Source organism: Mus caroli, chromosome 13 (genome assembly GCF_900094665.2).
Source record: "Mus caroli chromosome 13, CAROLI_EIJ_v1.1, whole genome shotgun sequence".
In the NCBI taxonomy this organism is placed as follows: domain Eukaryota; kingdom Metazoa; phylum Chordata; class Mammalia; order Rodentia; family Muridae; genus Mus; species Mus caroli.
Window position 1 is genome coordinate 53,289,965 of NC_034582.1, and position 14,450 is coordinate 53,304,414.

Below are 14,450 nucleotides of genomic sequence, written 5' to 3' on the forward strand. Positions count from 1 at the left end.
CACACACACACACACACACACACAGGTCCCATTCAGCTAGGAGAGCGCCTGAGAAACAATAGCTGCTTGGCACAGTTTTCACTTGGATCTGTGGGTTTGATTATAGGTTTGCGTCTGGTTTTTATTTTTAATTGCATGTGTTGCTACCACTGAATTTTGATTCAGTAGTACCAAAGCAATTGGCCTAACCACTTTGGGAAATGGTCCAACCACTTCCCTTAAAGCTGAGTGCTCACTTATTTTATGGTGAGCACTGGACCCCACACTAGGTGCATTCCTGAGAACCTAGGCCCACCCAAAGACGTGTCCACAATAGTGTGCTTATGCAATAAAGCCCAAGGACCTCCCAAGTGCCCCTCGATAACAAGTTGGCCATGTTTGGGGTATTCATAGCACAATGAAAGGGAAGAGGTAACACGTATCAAAACAAAACTCAACTTTGGTGAATGAAAAACAGACATAACACAGGGACAGCAGACATAACAGAGCGATGACCAACCTAACAGAGTGATAGCAGACATAACAAATGGATAGCAGACATAAGAGGGATAGCAGACACAACAGAGGGACAGCAGACCTAACAGAGTGATGACTGACCTAACATAGGGATAGCAGACATAACAGAGGGATAGCATACATGAGGGATAGCAGACATAACAGAGTAATAGCATACACACACACACACACACACACACACACACAGAGTTGACAGTGTTTAGGACCCCAGAGTCAGGCAATATGGTAGCAATTGTTTACATATTTCAACATGAATCCAGGTGAGCTCAGGTAACTTGACAAGCACAGGCATGAAAACGTAACCAACTGTCCGCTAGAGATGTGGTCCGGAATCACAAGAAGTAGAAGATGCCGGGGAGCCCAGTGTGCTAGACTTGCTTGCCCATCTGTAGGCATGTTCTTCGCAGAATGACTTCAAACAGGTCTCTCCAACCACTACGCACTTCTCTGCTTGTCTCAGGTAGGAGCCATGTTTGTCTCCCTACTGTACTTAAGCACAGCTGGGCTGGTCAGTCTCTGCGTACCAAGCACAGACACAAGCAAACTAACCGGCCCGCTGAGTCAGTATACCAGGATCTGGTCTCTGGAAGGCAAGAACATCTGTCTGAGATGACCGTAAAAAGAAGCTATTCAAAACTACGTGCAAGGAGCTGGACAGGTGGTTCAACTGTTAAGGCATTTATCCTTCTTGCAGAGGACCCAGGTTCAGATCTCAACACAGCTCACAACTGCCTATATGACCAGCTGTAGGGGATGCGATGCCCTCTTCTGGCCTCCATAGACACTGCATGCATGTGGTGCACATACATACACGCAAACACTAACACACATAAAATACAAATATATAAATCTTTCTTTGATGTATATACAAAGGGTCTTCTACAGAGTTATTTAGGCCAGCAGCCCTGGCACATGAAAGTTTCACAATTCCCAAATACCAATCAGGAGGTGCGGCAGTTGGGTCTTCATGGACATTACAGTTCCACTCTCTTTCACTGGAAGTATCACAGGACTTGTTCAAGAAGATGGAAAATGGCACAGACCGGGCCCCAGGGTTAATTAACGCAAGGCTAGCTGGTTATAAAGAAATCAATGAGCAGCTTGTTCCAGTACTGGGCGCTCACCAGGAAGGCTCCCAAAGTCCCAGGAGACTCGGCATGCCCAACAAGCATGGAAAGAACTGGAAAATCTCAGACACCCCAGAATAATGGCACAATGGAAAACCCCCCCAGATAGCCACATGGCTCTTCAATGGACTATTTCCCCCTCTTGGCCATAGGTTTACCAATTTTAGGCACCGTGAATTTGCTACTGATTAGAGAAAAAAATTCAACCAAGTGGCATAAAGTGGAGCTTAAGAGTTGGGAAGGAGGCCAATGGAACGGCTTTGGAACATGGGATCCTGTCAGCTCTGGCTACTGATCATCAATCCCCTAATCCTTGAGGAGTCTTCTTTTAGGATGACCTATGGTCTTTCCAGAAGAATCTAGCCAACTAAACAAAATGGTCTGGTATACCACAGAGAAGGTAGCAAGCAGAATCCCTGAGCCTGCTCCCCATTTCTTTCCTGTGTCGCTAAGTGCCAGTATGATTCTGAGGGTGCGTCCCCTGCAGAAGCCACTCCTTTGTCACATCTACCATTCCTTGCCTACTCTACGACCTTCGCATAGCTTCTGCCTCGATGCCTGTTTACTTAAACTCAAGCCAATGTCAGAGTCAATTTTCTTCAGGTCATCTACGTGTAAATCTTATCCAGTCTGGAATAACCATATACAGGCAGAGTCTTGTGGGATTTGGCCTCTGAAAACAAGAAAAGTTGGTTTTGATGGTTACCCAGTCCTCTGTGGTGGAGAAGGTCCCCACCAATCTGACTGCACTCATGAGTTCAAACATCCCTACACCAACCAGGACTTCAATGTTATTCCGGTCCACAGAGGAGCAATGACTGGTATTCAAACTGATGCAGAGCACACATGTGCTGGGAAATGGGATCTTTCCTTCCCCTGATGTCAGCGGTAGCCCTGTTGTTATGAGGCGAGTTTGCCAGTCTCACTTAGCTTCATGGAGTTGGCTCTTAGGGATGAATGGCTATTCTCTATAAACACTGCCTGAGAACTACCTACATCCAAATTACCTAGACTGTGCAGCCCATGTAGGTTCCTGGACGCCATTTGCATATGGTGACCACTGGGATCTAGACTGACAGGGATCAACTCAGAACTGAGGCAAACCCAGCCAGTGACTTTGCAATGTTATATGGTCAGGGTGTGCTGGCCCAGCACAGCCCTCTGGATACTGCTGTTTTAGTCTTGTCTGTGGCTGTTCATCCCTAACTTGGCCTGGCCTCTCTTTGGACTGGGTTGGAATCCTTCTGTATATATAGAGGTAGAGAAAATGTATAGCAGAAATGGAAATATAAAGACCTCTCCCTACTACATCCCATTTCTAAGTGTCTTCTCTGGACTAAGATTACCTAGGGCAGCTCTAGGAAGCTCTCCTTCTGGCCCCAAACACTAGCACTGCTCCATTCTGCATAGATACCCACTCCCCCAACAAAGCCCTGCTGGGGAATGTTGCTGAAAAGTCATACATGCATAACATGTCCTTTTCCTCCAATGTATTGCACTAAGGATGGAGAGATGGCTCAGTGGTTAAGAGCACTGACTATTCTTCCAGAGGTCCTGAATTCAATTCCCAGCAACCACATGATGGCTCACAACCATCTGTAATGGGATCTGATGCCCTCTTCTAGTTTGTCTGAAGACAGCTACAGTATATTCATATAAAATAAAGTATATATATATATATATAATCACTAAATAATAATTATTCTTTCTTTAAATAGAGGCTCATTTTTATTTTATATATGTTGAGTATCTACATCCATGTCTCTGCATCATGTGCATGTCTGGTGCCCCCAATGGCCAGAAGGGGGCATCAGGTCCCCTGTCACTGGAGTTGCAGGAAGTTTTAATTCTCTTGGTGTGGGTGCTGGGAACTGAACCCGGATCCTCAGCAAGCGTTCCTACCACTGAACAAATCTCTCCAGGCTCACGGTGAATATTTTTCAAGCATCAGATGAATGTCCCAAGGGACACATTCACAGAGCAATTATAAGAAAAGTGGCCCAGCCAAGTTCATTTGGATCTCTGTGCATGCATTGTTCTTCCTCTCCCTTAAGAAACCATTACTCTCAGGCCGGGCGTGGTGGCGCACGCCTTTAATCCCAGCACTTGGGAGGCAGAGGCAGGCGGATTTCTGAGTTCGAGGCCAGCNAAAAAAAAAAAAAAGAAGAAGAAAGAAAGAAAGAAAGAAAGAAAGAAAGAAAGAAAGAAAGAAAGAAAGAAAGAAAGAAACCATTACTCTCATGCCTGCCATGGGAACACAGGGAAGGACCCATACCCAAGGATGCAAAGTAATTATCCCGGGTACAACATGGCAATATGGTGCTGGGATACAGTTCTCTCTCCCTACCCTGATGGCCTTCAGAGAGCAAAGCATTTTATGTATGACCTCAAAGTCTGGGCTCCACTTGTTCTCAGAAATGGGAGAGAGAATGGGAGAGAGCAAGGAGCACCTCAGGAGGACCTTGGGAGAACCTCAGGAGGACATCAGGAGAACCTCAGGAGCACCTCAGGAGGACCTCAGGAGAACTTCAGAAGCATCTCAGAAGGACCTCAGGAGCACCTCAAGAGCACCTCAGGAGGACCTCAGGAGAACCTCAGGAGCACCTCAAGAGCACCTCAGGAGGACCTCAGGAGAACCTCAGGAGCACCTCAGGAGCACCTCAGGAGGACCTCAGGAGAACCTCAGGAGCACCTCAGGAGAACCTCAGGAGGACCTCAGGAGCACCTCAGGAGGACCTCAGGAAGACCTCAGGAGCACCTCAGGAGAACCTCAGAAGCACCTCAGGAGAACCTCAGGAGGACCTCAGGAGCACCTCAGGAAAGTCTCAGGAGAACCTCAGGAGCACCTCAAGAGCACCTCAGGAGGACCTCAGGAGAACCCCAGGAGCACCTCAGGAGCACCTCAGGAGCACCTCAGGAGCACCTCAGGAGCACCTCAGGAGAACCCCAGGAGCACCTCAGGAGCACCTCAGGAGCACCTCAGGAGCACCTCAGGAGGACCTCAGGAGAACCTTAGGAGAACCTCAGGAGCACCTCAGGAGGACCTCAGGAGCATCTCAGGAGGACCTCAGGAGCACCTCATAAATTTTAGTCTTGTTCTAAAATACTGACTTCACAAAGCATCCAGGAAACTCTGTGGCACCTCATCACTAAACAGCAGAGGGAAGCATGGCTCTAAAGTCCAACTCACTTGACTGGAGACAAAGACACTAGAAAGGTATGTGTACTAGAATGTGAGCCCATATCCACACAGCACAAAGGCTGTAGAGGAAGGCACAGAAAGACACAGTGGGGAGAGGTTAAATCAGTGAGCTCCCCAGTGCTTGGGCCATCTTTACACCCCAAGTTCTATAATTGACTCTTTGGTCCCCAGAAAGTAGTATGATAAACCAAAGATGTGTAAACACTTAGTCGAGAAAACCCTAGAATAAGCACACCTGATGAAAGCGCCTTCTGGGCTTTCTCACTTCTGGGCCCTCAGCCCTGCCCATGCCCCTGCCTGGAACACAGCTGCCTCCTCTCCTCCCCAGTCAATTCAGACCATCTTCTGGCTCAGCCTCTGCCCTTTCCCCAGAAATGAAGGCTTTCCCCCATCCAGAGCTTTCTAGAGCTCCTCCTCCCCATCCAGGCTCCAGAAACCAGTGCCTCTGCCTCCCGGCTCTCCTTCCAGCTGCACTTGGGTGGCTACGTGAAGGGGGTCTGTCTCACACAGAAGATCAAAGCCCCGGGACAGTACAGACTGTGTCTGTCCCCTGTTCCCAGCACCTAGCCAAGGCCTGACGCGACTGGTGTTTGAGGATCAGTTCCACGCCAATGAAACACCCATCTCTGGATCAAGTATTTGTTACTGCTTGGGGTTCCCCAAGGCCTAGGCAGTGTGCTCTGACAGCTGTGAATTATACAACTCTGGCTGCCTTTAATGAGTAGGGATTGAACATCTGGTTATTGGGAGAGAAGGAGCAACAGTCTGGCCAATCCTAGGCCTAATGCCAATTGGTTCTACACCAAACCCGGAACTTGGGGGTAGACCTGAATCCTGTTGGAACCATCACTAGACTGTGTAGTTCCTGTCCCCAGAGAAATGGTCTCACTGGGAACTGAGGCCAAATGGCAGATATCTGGTGTGCAGAGGGACTAAGAAAGCCATGGTAGCACACAGGCTAGCTGGATCATCTGCCTCAGGAGCCCATCACCTCTCTACCCATAAGTCTAGCCTTGGAAAATTATTTCATCTCTTACAGAAATGTCTTCAGTATAATTATCTAACATGGGGAAATAAGGCCATGTGTTAGCATCAAGGTAACTTCCCATCTAACACACAGCATAGAGACAGACATGTCACAATAAGAAAGGGACAGAGGCGCAGAGACAGAGCCGCAGAGATGGCTCAGCTGTTATGAGTACGGGGCACTCTTGCAGAGGACCTGGGTTTGGCTCAAAGCATCACCACCTGTGACTCCATGCAGTCTCCAAGACTCCTGTGCCCACTCTGGCTTCCCAGGCTCCTGTGTGTACGCAGTGCACGTAGACTCATGTAGACACATACACATACATGTTTTTTAAAAATGTAAACTCAGCCTTCCTGAAAGTGTGTGAGTTTAGAAACTGTGCTTGGTCTGAAATGCCATGCTGAATAAAGAGTACATTTTTTTTTATAAAATACCTAATTACTAATTTTCCTCTGTCTCCTCAAGCAAAAGAACAGCTGAGCTAATGGCTGGTCAAGTCTTTTCCCTTGGGGACTCTCACAGGTCAGGGTCTCTATCTAGAGCCACTTCTTAGCTTGTAAAATAGCTTTGCCAGCATGTCCCAAAGTTCCTGGTCTCCCAGAAATACAGTCCAGTCCTGTCTCTGTGGGGGAAAGGAAGACTGCAAAGACCAGAGAGAGAGGTGGGAAACTCAGCTCAGAACATCAGCAGAGACAAGAAGCCCTACCAGCAAGACCTCTCTTCTCTGCCAAGGACAGACCAAAAAGAAGGCCAAAGAAGACAGGATGCTCTTAGGCCTGTCAACCCTTAAACTGTCCCAGGGAAGTAATTATTTCTCTCAGTGGTCGTGTGGTTCAGAGGATTTAAGACAGTGGGTTCATTAAAAAGACTTAGGATCACAGCTCATTTATGTCTCCTTGAACCTGTTTAATCAAAATCATTTGCTGTTACACTCCACCACAAATCCACCTCATGTGGTAACAAATTAATGACCAATCCACTAAGCCATGCCATCTCTGGTCATCAGCTTCAAGGGCAAAGTCAACCCCTTCCCTCCCAAAGAAAGCCCCCACTTGCTCTTGAAGCCCATTTTAAGTGAGATGTTAGGATCAGAGAGACGCTGCCACCCATTTCTGCCACAGAGCCAGCCACATCCCAGGGACCGTGCTCCGTGCACTCATTAGAGTTACAAGCCTAGGTCACTCAGGAGTAAGACAAATGCCAGTGAAGGCAAAGCGTCTGCCTCCTCGGGCTTCCTAGGAGGTAATTATCCCGGAGTTAAATGTCAAGGCTGGTTTCACGTGTGCAAAAGAAAGGAAATGTCATGTTTAGTGTAAGCAACAATATTATTTTAATCAAATCAGAAGCTCATTATTAGAAGAAAAAGCTTGACACATCCCAACAATTAGCTGTGTCTACCTTGCTTCCCCCTGCTCGGGTTCAGGGCTGACACAGGGAAGACTTGCTTGCGGCATGATGTGGATAGAGCTATGAACAGGGCGCATGCACAAGATCCAGTCACCCCTGTTGGTTGCGGCCCCAGGCCCCTCCACACTCAGGTAGCTCTGGAATCCTGGCCAATCCTCTCGTGATAAACAGGCAAGGATACTAGTACTTTTTTCATTGGATTGTTATATTAAATCATACACAGGGCATGTCTGGAACAACTCGGGACACACTGTAGGCTCCATACATGTTTGTGATGATCTATTTCTGCAAAGTTAAATCATTTCCTTGCAGCCAGTAGATATTATCTTGATGAGGGAAAAAAAAAAAGAGCATAGAATAAGAAAGAACTGTGCCATAGCCTAAGTTATTGGAGACAAAGGATGACACTAAACCTGATCCCTTTTATAGGCCAGAGCCTCATTCTCAGGAAGTAGTCAAATATTTACAAGGAAGAATAAAATGTAGGAACAAATAGAGGGAACTCGGTCAAAGCCAAATCAGATTTGAGACATTTGGATGTCTCAGACTCAGACCACGGGGAAGTCGGATTCATGACCGCTGGAGATGGGAAACTGCTTTGTAGCTTAATACGAATGTTTGCTTTCGGTGCTCCCTTCCCCAGTGGTGGTGGTGGTGATGATGGTGATGATAGAGTCATCTCATTCCCTGACCACCAAACCCATTATCTTGGTTTTCAAGACTGACTTTTGCTGCCCAAACATTCCTGACTAGGTCACCTTCTACTGGAGAGTGGTCAACTTACCAACTTCCATCTTAGGGAGAACTCTCTCCCTTCTCCCACCAGTCACAATTGCCAGTAGCTCCATGACTTGGAGTAGGATTGCGTGCCCAGTTCCTCTCTCCGTACTGGCATTTGGTCTGGTTTGGGATTGCTGTCACAACCACTGTGAGCTCACATGGGTCGCTGCCCTGCTTATAGCTTCCTTCTTGATGTTGTATTTGTGAAAAAGTCCAAATATAACATCCTCTGTCCAAGTCACCCAAATTTCTATTCTTTATAAAGTAATAAACAAGCTAAGTAACCACAAACCCATGGAGGAACCACAGGTTCATGGAGGAACCACAGGTTCATGGAGGAACCATAAGGGCACGGAGGAACCACAGGCTCATGGTAGAACCATGAGCTCATGGAGGAACCATAAATGCACGGAGGAACCACAGGCTCATGGTAGAACCATGAGCTCATGGAGGAACCATAAATGCTCAGAGGAACCACAGGCTCATGGTAGAACCATGAGCTCATGCAGGAACTATAAGGGCAACAACCACAAGATCATGAAGGAACCACGAGTGTGGAGAGGATCTGCCATCTGAGTGGTTTTATGTTATTACTGGATCCCTAACTCCAGCCAGCTAGTCATGAGGTCATCTAATGGTTCAAACTGGAGATCATGAATATTCATGTGCTGAAAGCGACAAGACACCTTTAAAAGTGGCAGTTAAGGAGCTGCCAGGTCACCTTCAGCAGTGCCATAGCAAACTCAACAGTCAAGAAAGCCAAGAACTCATTCGCACCATCGTGTCCATTTCCGTGTTGATCCAGTCAGTATGATCTCTTCTCTGAAAAAGACTGTGCAGAGCCAAGCATGGTGCTGCACACCTATAATCCCAGCACTAGCTAGATCAGGGAGTCAGGAGTTCAATCTCAGCTACATAATGAGTTCAAAGCCAGGCTGGACTACAGGAAACTGTCTCGAAACATCAAAATAAGACAAAATGAAGTAAGATAACCCTTAGCTTTTAGTTCCCCAAGACCAAAAGTCACTTCTAAGTGTCTCATCCAACTCCAACAAAGTAATGAGTTGGTGGTGAGAGATGGGTAGTTTTCTTTCCAAACCTGGCATGCATCTTTACCGTAGTCCTTAAAAGCGATCAGAGACTTCACAACCGAAAGCTCTGACCAGGCCTGGTGGTGCACAACTTTAATTCCCGGCATTCAGGAGGTAGAGGGCAAGGGGATCTCTGTGAGGCTGAGGCCAGCCTGGTCTACAGAGTGAGTTCCAGGACAGCCAGGGCTACACAGAGAAACCCTGTCTCAGAAAACAAAACAAAGAAGAAGCCCCAGAATAATAGGCCAAGAAGCTGAGGTTTTGTTAGCCTGGAGCAAGACCTGGATCCCTGGAACTGATCAGGCGAGCCAGGCTCCTGCTACCCGAGATGCAATTTCTCCCTTGTCCCTAGGGTGGCTTACGTCTGTAAAAAGCAGCCTCCATCTCCTCGGTCCCCAAGGGCTTCTCCACTTCTACGATCCAACTAAAGATAGTTGGGCCTGCTCTAAAAGGACCCCTGATCTGAGTTCACACCACTTTAAAGGGGTTAATGGCATTCAATTATATCTGAACCACTGCGGGAATCACATGACTCCATGAAGCATAGAAAATGGCTGATGACTGATGATGTTTGCAAATATTTTAACATCTTTGGATGTTTATAATGGCGTGCTGAACCAAATTGTCATTTTCACAAACTATACGCTGCTAAAAGCACTCATTTGGCACTAAATCTGCTCTGGAGGCTTCCTGCTTCATGGTTAAACCTTGGGCCCTTCTTCAAAGCAATCATGAAGGCCATGTTCCTAGCCATGCTAAGAGACATGAACATAGCATCCCTCCTAGAAAGGAGTCCAGGTCCACATAGGAGAAGCCTGATGCTGCGGTTTAGCAAGCAGCCAGAATCTCACCATCAGTCAAGAGTTGGTGGAAAACATTGGTCTGCTATTTTTAGTCAAGACCACGCAGGCAAGGGAAAAATAAGAAATACGCTGTTCATTTTCTTAAGATGCAAAGCTAAGTGGGAATTAGGGCTTTAAACTCAAGGCACATTGAGGATGCAGGCCTTCACACAACTCAGAGATCCAGCAGGCTCAAGTGTTTCCACCCACGCATCCCCTGTTCCAAGACACCCAGCAATGGCGGACCATCCTCTAAACCAGACGTTCTGACCTTCCTAGTGCTGAGACCCTTAAATACAGTTCCTCGTATTGTAGTGACCCCCCCAACCATACAATAATTATTTTGTTGTTAGTTCATAACTGTAATTTTTTCTACTGTTATGAACCATAGTGTGAAAATCTGATATGCATGGTATAAATCATATTGTAAATATCTGATATGCAGTATCCCAAAGGGGTTGCTATTCACAGGTTGAGAACCACTGCTCTAAACCAAGCCCAACTTGCCCAGGTGTGTAAGGGTCCGTCATGCGCCTGGATCTCCAACCCTTACTGACACGCAATAAATTAAAGCAAAAACAAAACTATGTCTTTCCCCCTCCATGCTCCCTTCCCCACACACCTGGCCAGGGGTGGTAGCATCTCAGTCTGGCCCTCAAGATCTTAAAAGCGCCATAGATGGCTAGGAGAACTTGTTAGGAACTGTGAGATGCAGACTAGAGTCTCCTTCTTTTGGGTCCAGCAGGCAGATCTGTGGCAAACAGCCCCAAATAACCAAGGAGATTCAGTGTGTGTTTGAAAAGCTCTTCCCAGAAGAAACTCCTCCAGGGAGGAGAGGGGCTCGGAGGATATAGCAGCAAATCCCGGAAGGAGATCTGGACAGGTGCTATTTAGAAAGCACTGGAAGCCATCTGGAGTCGTGCAGTTCCTCAGAGACTGGCTCCCTGCAAGGCCTGGAGATACTGAGAATGGGCTCTGAGAAATCCATGGAGAAAAGTGTGAGGTGCCTTTCTCTACCTCTGTATATAAACCATGCCCTGTGATGAGAGCTCAGGTACAGTGGCATGGCTCAGGTCACCCCTTTAAATATATGGTATATATATGGTCTGGCTCAGGTTATATATATATATATATATATATATATATATATATATATATATATATATTGTGTGTATGTAATTTAATACATATTGCTTTTTTAATGTTCTAACACATAAACTACTGCATAAAAACAAAACATTCAAACATAAAAGCTTTACTCATTGTAAGTCTTAGACATTTTTACAATACTGAAAGCATCTCGGGGACAGGGATTCCTAATGTCCCCTTAATCCCTACCACTCTGGGGAGTCTTTGAAGGGGCTGGGGAGCAGATCCTACTGGAAGGGGGCTTCTTGCCCCATCTTCTGGAAGCACAGAGGTATGTAGGAGCCAGGACTGTGGCGGAGACAAACAGCAGATGTGCCCTGATGCCCCCAAGGTTTCTCCCCCACATCCCACCCGGCACTCTCATGGGGAAAAGAGTCTGATTCTCTGCGCTGTCTGTTCCCTTTTCCCTTCCACTGAAGTCTGGAAGACTCCAAGCCACTGCACTGTTCCCTGATATCCCATCAAGTTCATTGCCAGGAGACCCCCAAGACCTCCCCTCATGCCTGACCTCATAGCTTCTTAATACATGAGCTATACGCATCACTAGGGATTTTTTTTTCCTGATGCACCCAAAAGATATCCAGATCCTGCTGCTCCCAGGACCTTCCTTCCAGGGCTTGGTAAAGTCAGTCTGCCATCAGTAGCTCTCAGACACTTGGAGAGCCCCTCTCCCCAAGCTGCTTAAGGTTTGTGCCCTGTTTCTGTGAGGACAGCTGCATCGATCCTACAAGTGCACATACCTGGAATACAGGTAACACGCAAGAGCACCCAGCCTTCCAAGTTCTCTTTAAAGTTCCTCTCAGGCTAGACGGATGCACTGTGGACCTCCATGGGAGGTTTGAACCTACCACCCCCAACCCCTACACCGGCCTCTGAGCTCCCCCCACCCCCACCCCCATTTTCCACCCCCAGCCGAACTCACATCTCGGAAGCGGTTCCAGTACTTGTCACGGTCATACTGGGAGACAGTGCTCAGCCACTGGTCATTGTCTAGGAAATTGGCGTTGTTGAGGGCCGCGCCACCGGCCAGTGCGTCCAGGTGCCGGCTGTCCACTTGGAGGAAGCACCACGCCGCGGCGGCCGCCGCGAGCACCAGGATCGCTGGCATCTGGGGGCAGGGCACACGGGCGTGAGCCGGTGACAACAGGGCTACCTCAAGCCCCTCACTCCCAGCGGGTGTCTGGGCGCCTAGGGGCGCGCACAAGCTGCAGCGCCTGGGCTCACCGCGGGGACAGGGTGGTCCCTCTCACACCTGGGACGGAGGCTGCACCTGGAGAGCCCTTATGCATGGAAACAGCTACAAACGCAGAACCTAGGTCACCGACTCGGGGCCACCGTCAAACTACTGAAGACCCTCTCACCCGCTCTCCGATGTGGGGCTCCAGTACATCTCCCCCAAAACCCGGATGCTCAATGTGCCAGCCGCACTCCCACAGACGGGGCCCCACAGCTCTGGTGTAGGGATAGGGATAACGGCGCTCTGAGCATCATCCCAGGCTCTGGCAGACGGGGGCTTTGGGGTGCCCTCAAGCCGGGCTTCCCGTTCCCAGCTAAGGCAAAGGTCTCTCTGCTCCTGGCCCGCGGCTTCTGCGCAACAGGGACACGCAGAGATGCCCCCAGGCCCTGACCCTGCCAGCCCCGGAGATGGCCTCAGGAAGGTCCCAACTACGCCAAATATGCCAAGTTGGGGCTCAGTGTTCTGCGGACACGTACCTTGGGAGCCCGCCCGAGTCCCGGCGCCCGAGTTGCTGGGGTTCTTGTACCGCGGTGGCTGGGAAGGCTGCTGCCCAGCTTGGTCCCTTGCGCACCTGCCGCCGCCGCGCGTCCGGCCGCTTTGTGAGCCCGCAGCGCTCTGGCTCGTCTCGGGCGCGGCGTCCGCGGGCGGAGAAGCCCGAGCTCCTAGCCGAGGCCTCTGGCGCCCCCTGGCGGCTACTTGGAGCTCAGCGGTCCCATCCGGGAGAGTGATTCATTCACAGCTCTGCAGGGCTGACACAGATGTCAAGCTCAGGGAAATGATGTTAGAAGGCCAAGAAGTCGCCAGTGTTGAGGGACTCTCAACGAGTAAGTGCTTGGGACACCCGGCTCAGAATCTCTACGGTGGAGAGAGGAGACTCTCTCCAAGAGTCGGCCCTTTAAATGAGTCCCTGGTGCGTCTTGTGCACAGACAATATTTAGGTGAACTTCTCTACTCCCTGGTTCAAGCCATACACCCAGCATCTCTAAGTCTGATCTCCACCCAGAGCAACCCCTAAGAGTCCTGTGGAACTGTCCTCCAGCTTCAAGCACAGGACAGAAGGAGAAGGCTGGCCTTGACCCAGCCCTCTCTTTTCTTTCCAAATACTCAGCGTGGTTGGTTTAATAGGGCTGGGAGCGACTTAACAGGTGCATCCCTGCCTACTTCTTGGCACAGCTGTAGCCTATCACCCAGTACTCAGAGTCAAACTGAACACACACACACCCCAAACTCAAACCCCTTCAGGATACTTCCCTGAGAAACACCAAACACCCACCCAAACCCTAGTTCCCTGCACACCTGGTCCTTGCCCTCTTACCCTTCTGCCTCTGTTTGACCCCCCACTCACCCACCCCTGCCTTCTTGTCCCCACTTCCTACACAGGCTAGCCTTGGGGTCAGACCCCAGTGGCAAGGGCTTCTCCAGGCCTGGAATCACTTTGCTCCTGGTCAGACTTGAGCTACTAGAACCTCTGAATGCATTCTGCAGCTGCCTCATCGCCACTTGTTCAGAGATTTGTGGTCCCTGTGATTCAGACCAGGACCTCGGTGACACTGCCCTGAGAACTCAGTGTTTCTCCAGCTGCAAGCTCACTGCGCTTAAGGTCACTTATGGCAAGCGTGACCTTCCCGTGGGCTGGAACTCTCTGTCAGTGCGATCTGCCTTGCTCTCAGCAGCTGCACCATTCATGACACACCACCAACAGTCAGTATCAGAGGGATCCTGAGCCCTGCTTTTCAATATGCCACCACGATGATGTGGCCGGTTGTGAGTCGGGCTGCAATAATTGGGCAGATGGCACGGTTTAAGCATGTGAATTGCAGTTCTTGTGCATTCTGGGAGGCTTTAGTACGGGAGAAGTGGAGTCTTTTTTTCATGTTGGGGAAACACCTCATCCAGAGAGTATCTTATCACGGGGATGAACACAGTGATTATCTGATGTCATAGCTGGAGCGACAGAGGCTTGGGATAGTGAGAGGAATGCGTCTCATTTCAAGAGAAGCTTACATGCCAAGTTGGGGCTCAGTGTTCTGCGGACACATACCTTAGGAGCCCGCCCAAGTCCCAGGACCGAA

At 49.0% G+C, this 14,450-nt stretch overlaps 1 protein-coding gene across 4 annotated transcripts in view; it reads right to left on the reverse strand.

Annotated features, from left to right (window-relative positions):
- Spock1 (SPARC (osteonectin), cwcv and kazal like domains proteoglycan 1) overlaps positions 1-12,989 on the reverse strand; it is a 488,983-nt gene extending 475,994 nt beyond the window's left edge. For 2 of the 4 annotated variants that reach the window (XM_021180197.1, XM_021180196.1), the window contains exons 1-2: positions 12,855-12,989; positions 12,064-12,249 (exon numbers count right to left, since the gene is read on the reverse strand). In XM_021180197.1, the coding sequence (XP_021035856.1) occupies positions 12,064-12,249 (186 nt within the window). In that variant the 5' untranslated portion in view covers positions 12,855-12,989. The remainder of the gene's footprint in view (positions 1-12,063; positions 12,250-12,854) is intronic. The other 2 variants (XM_021180195.2, XM_029468607.1) reach the window with 1 other exon arrangement.
- Positions 12,990-14,450: the final 1,461 nt, after the last annotated feature.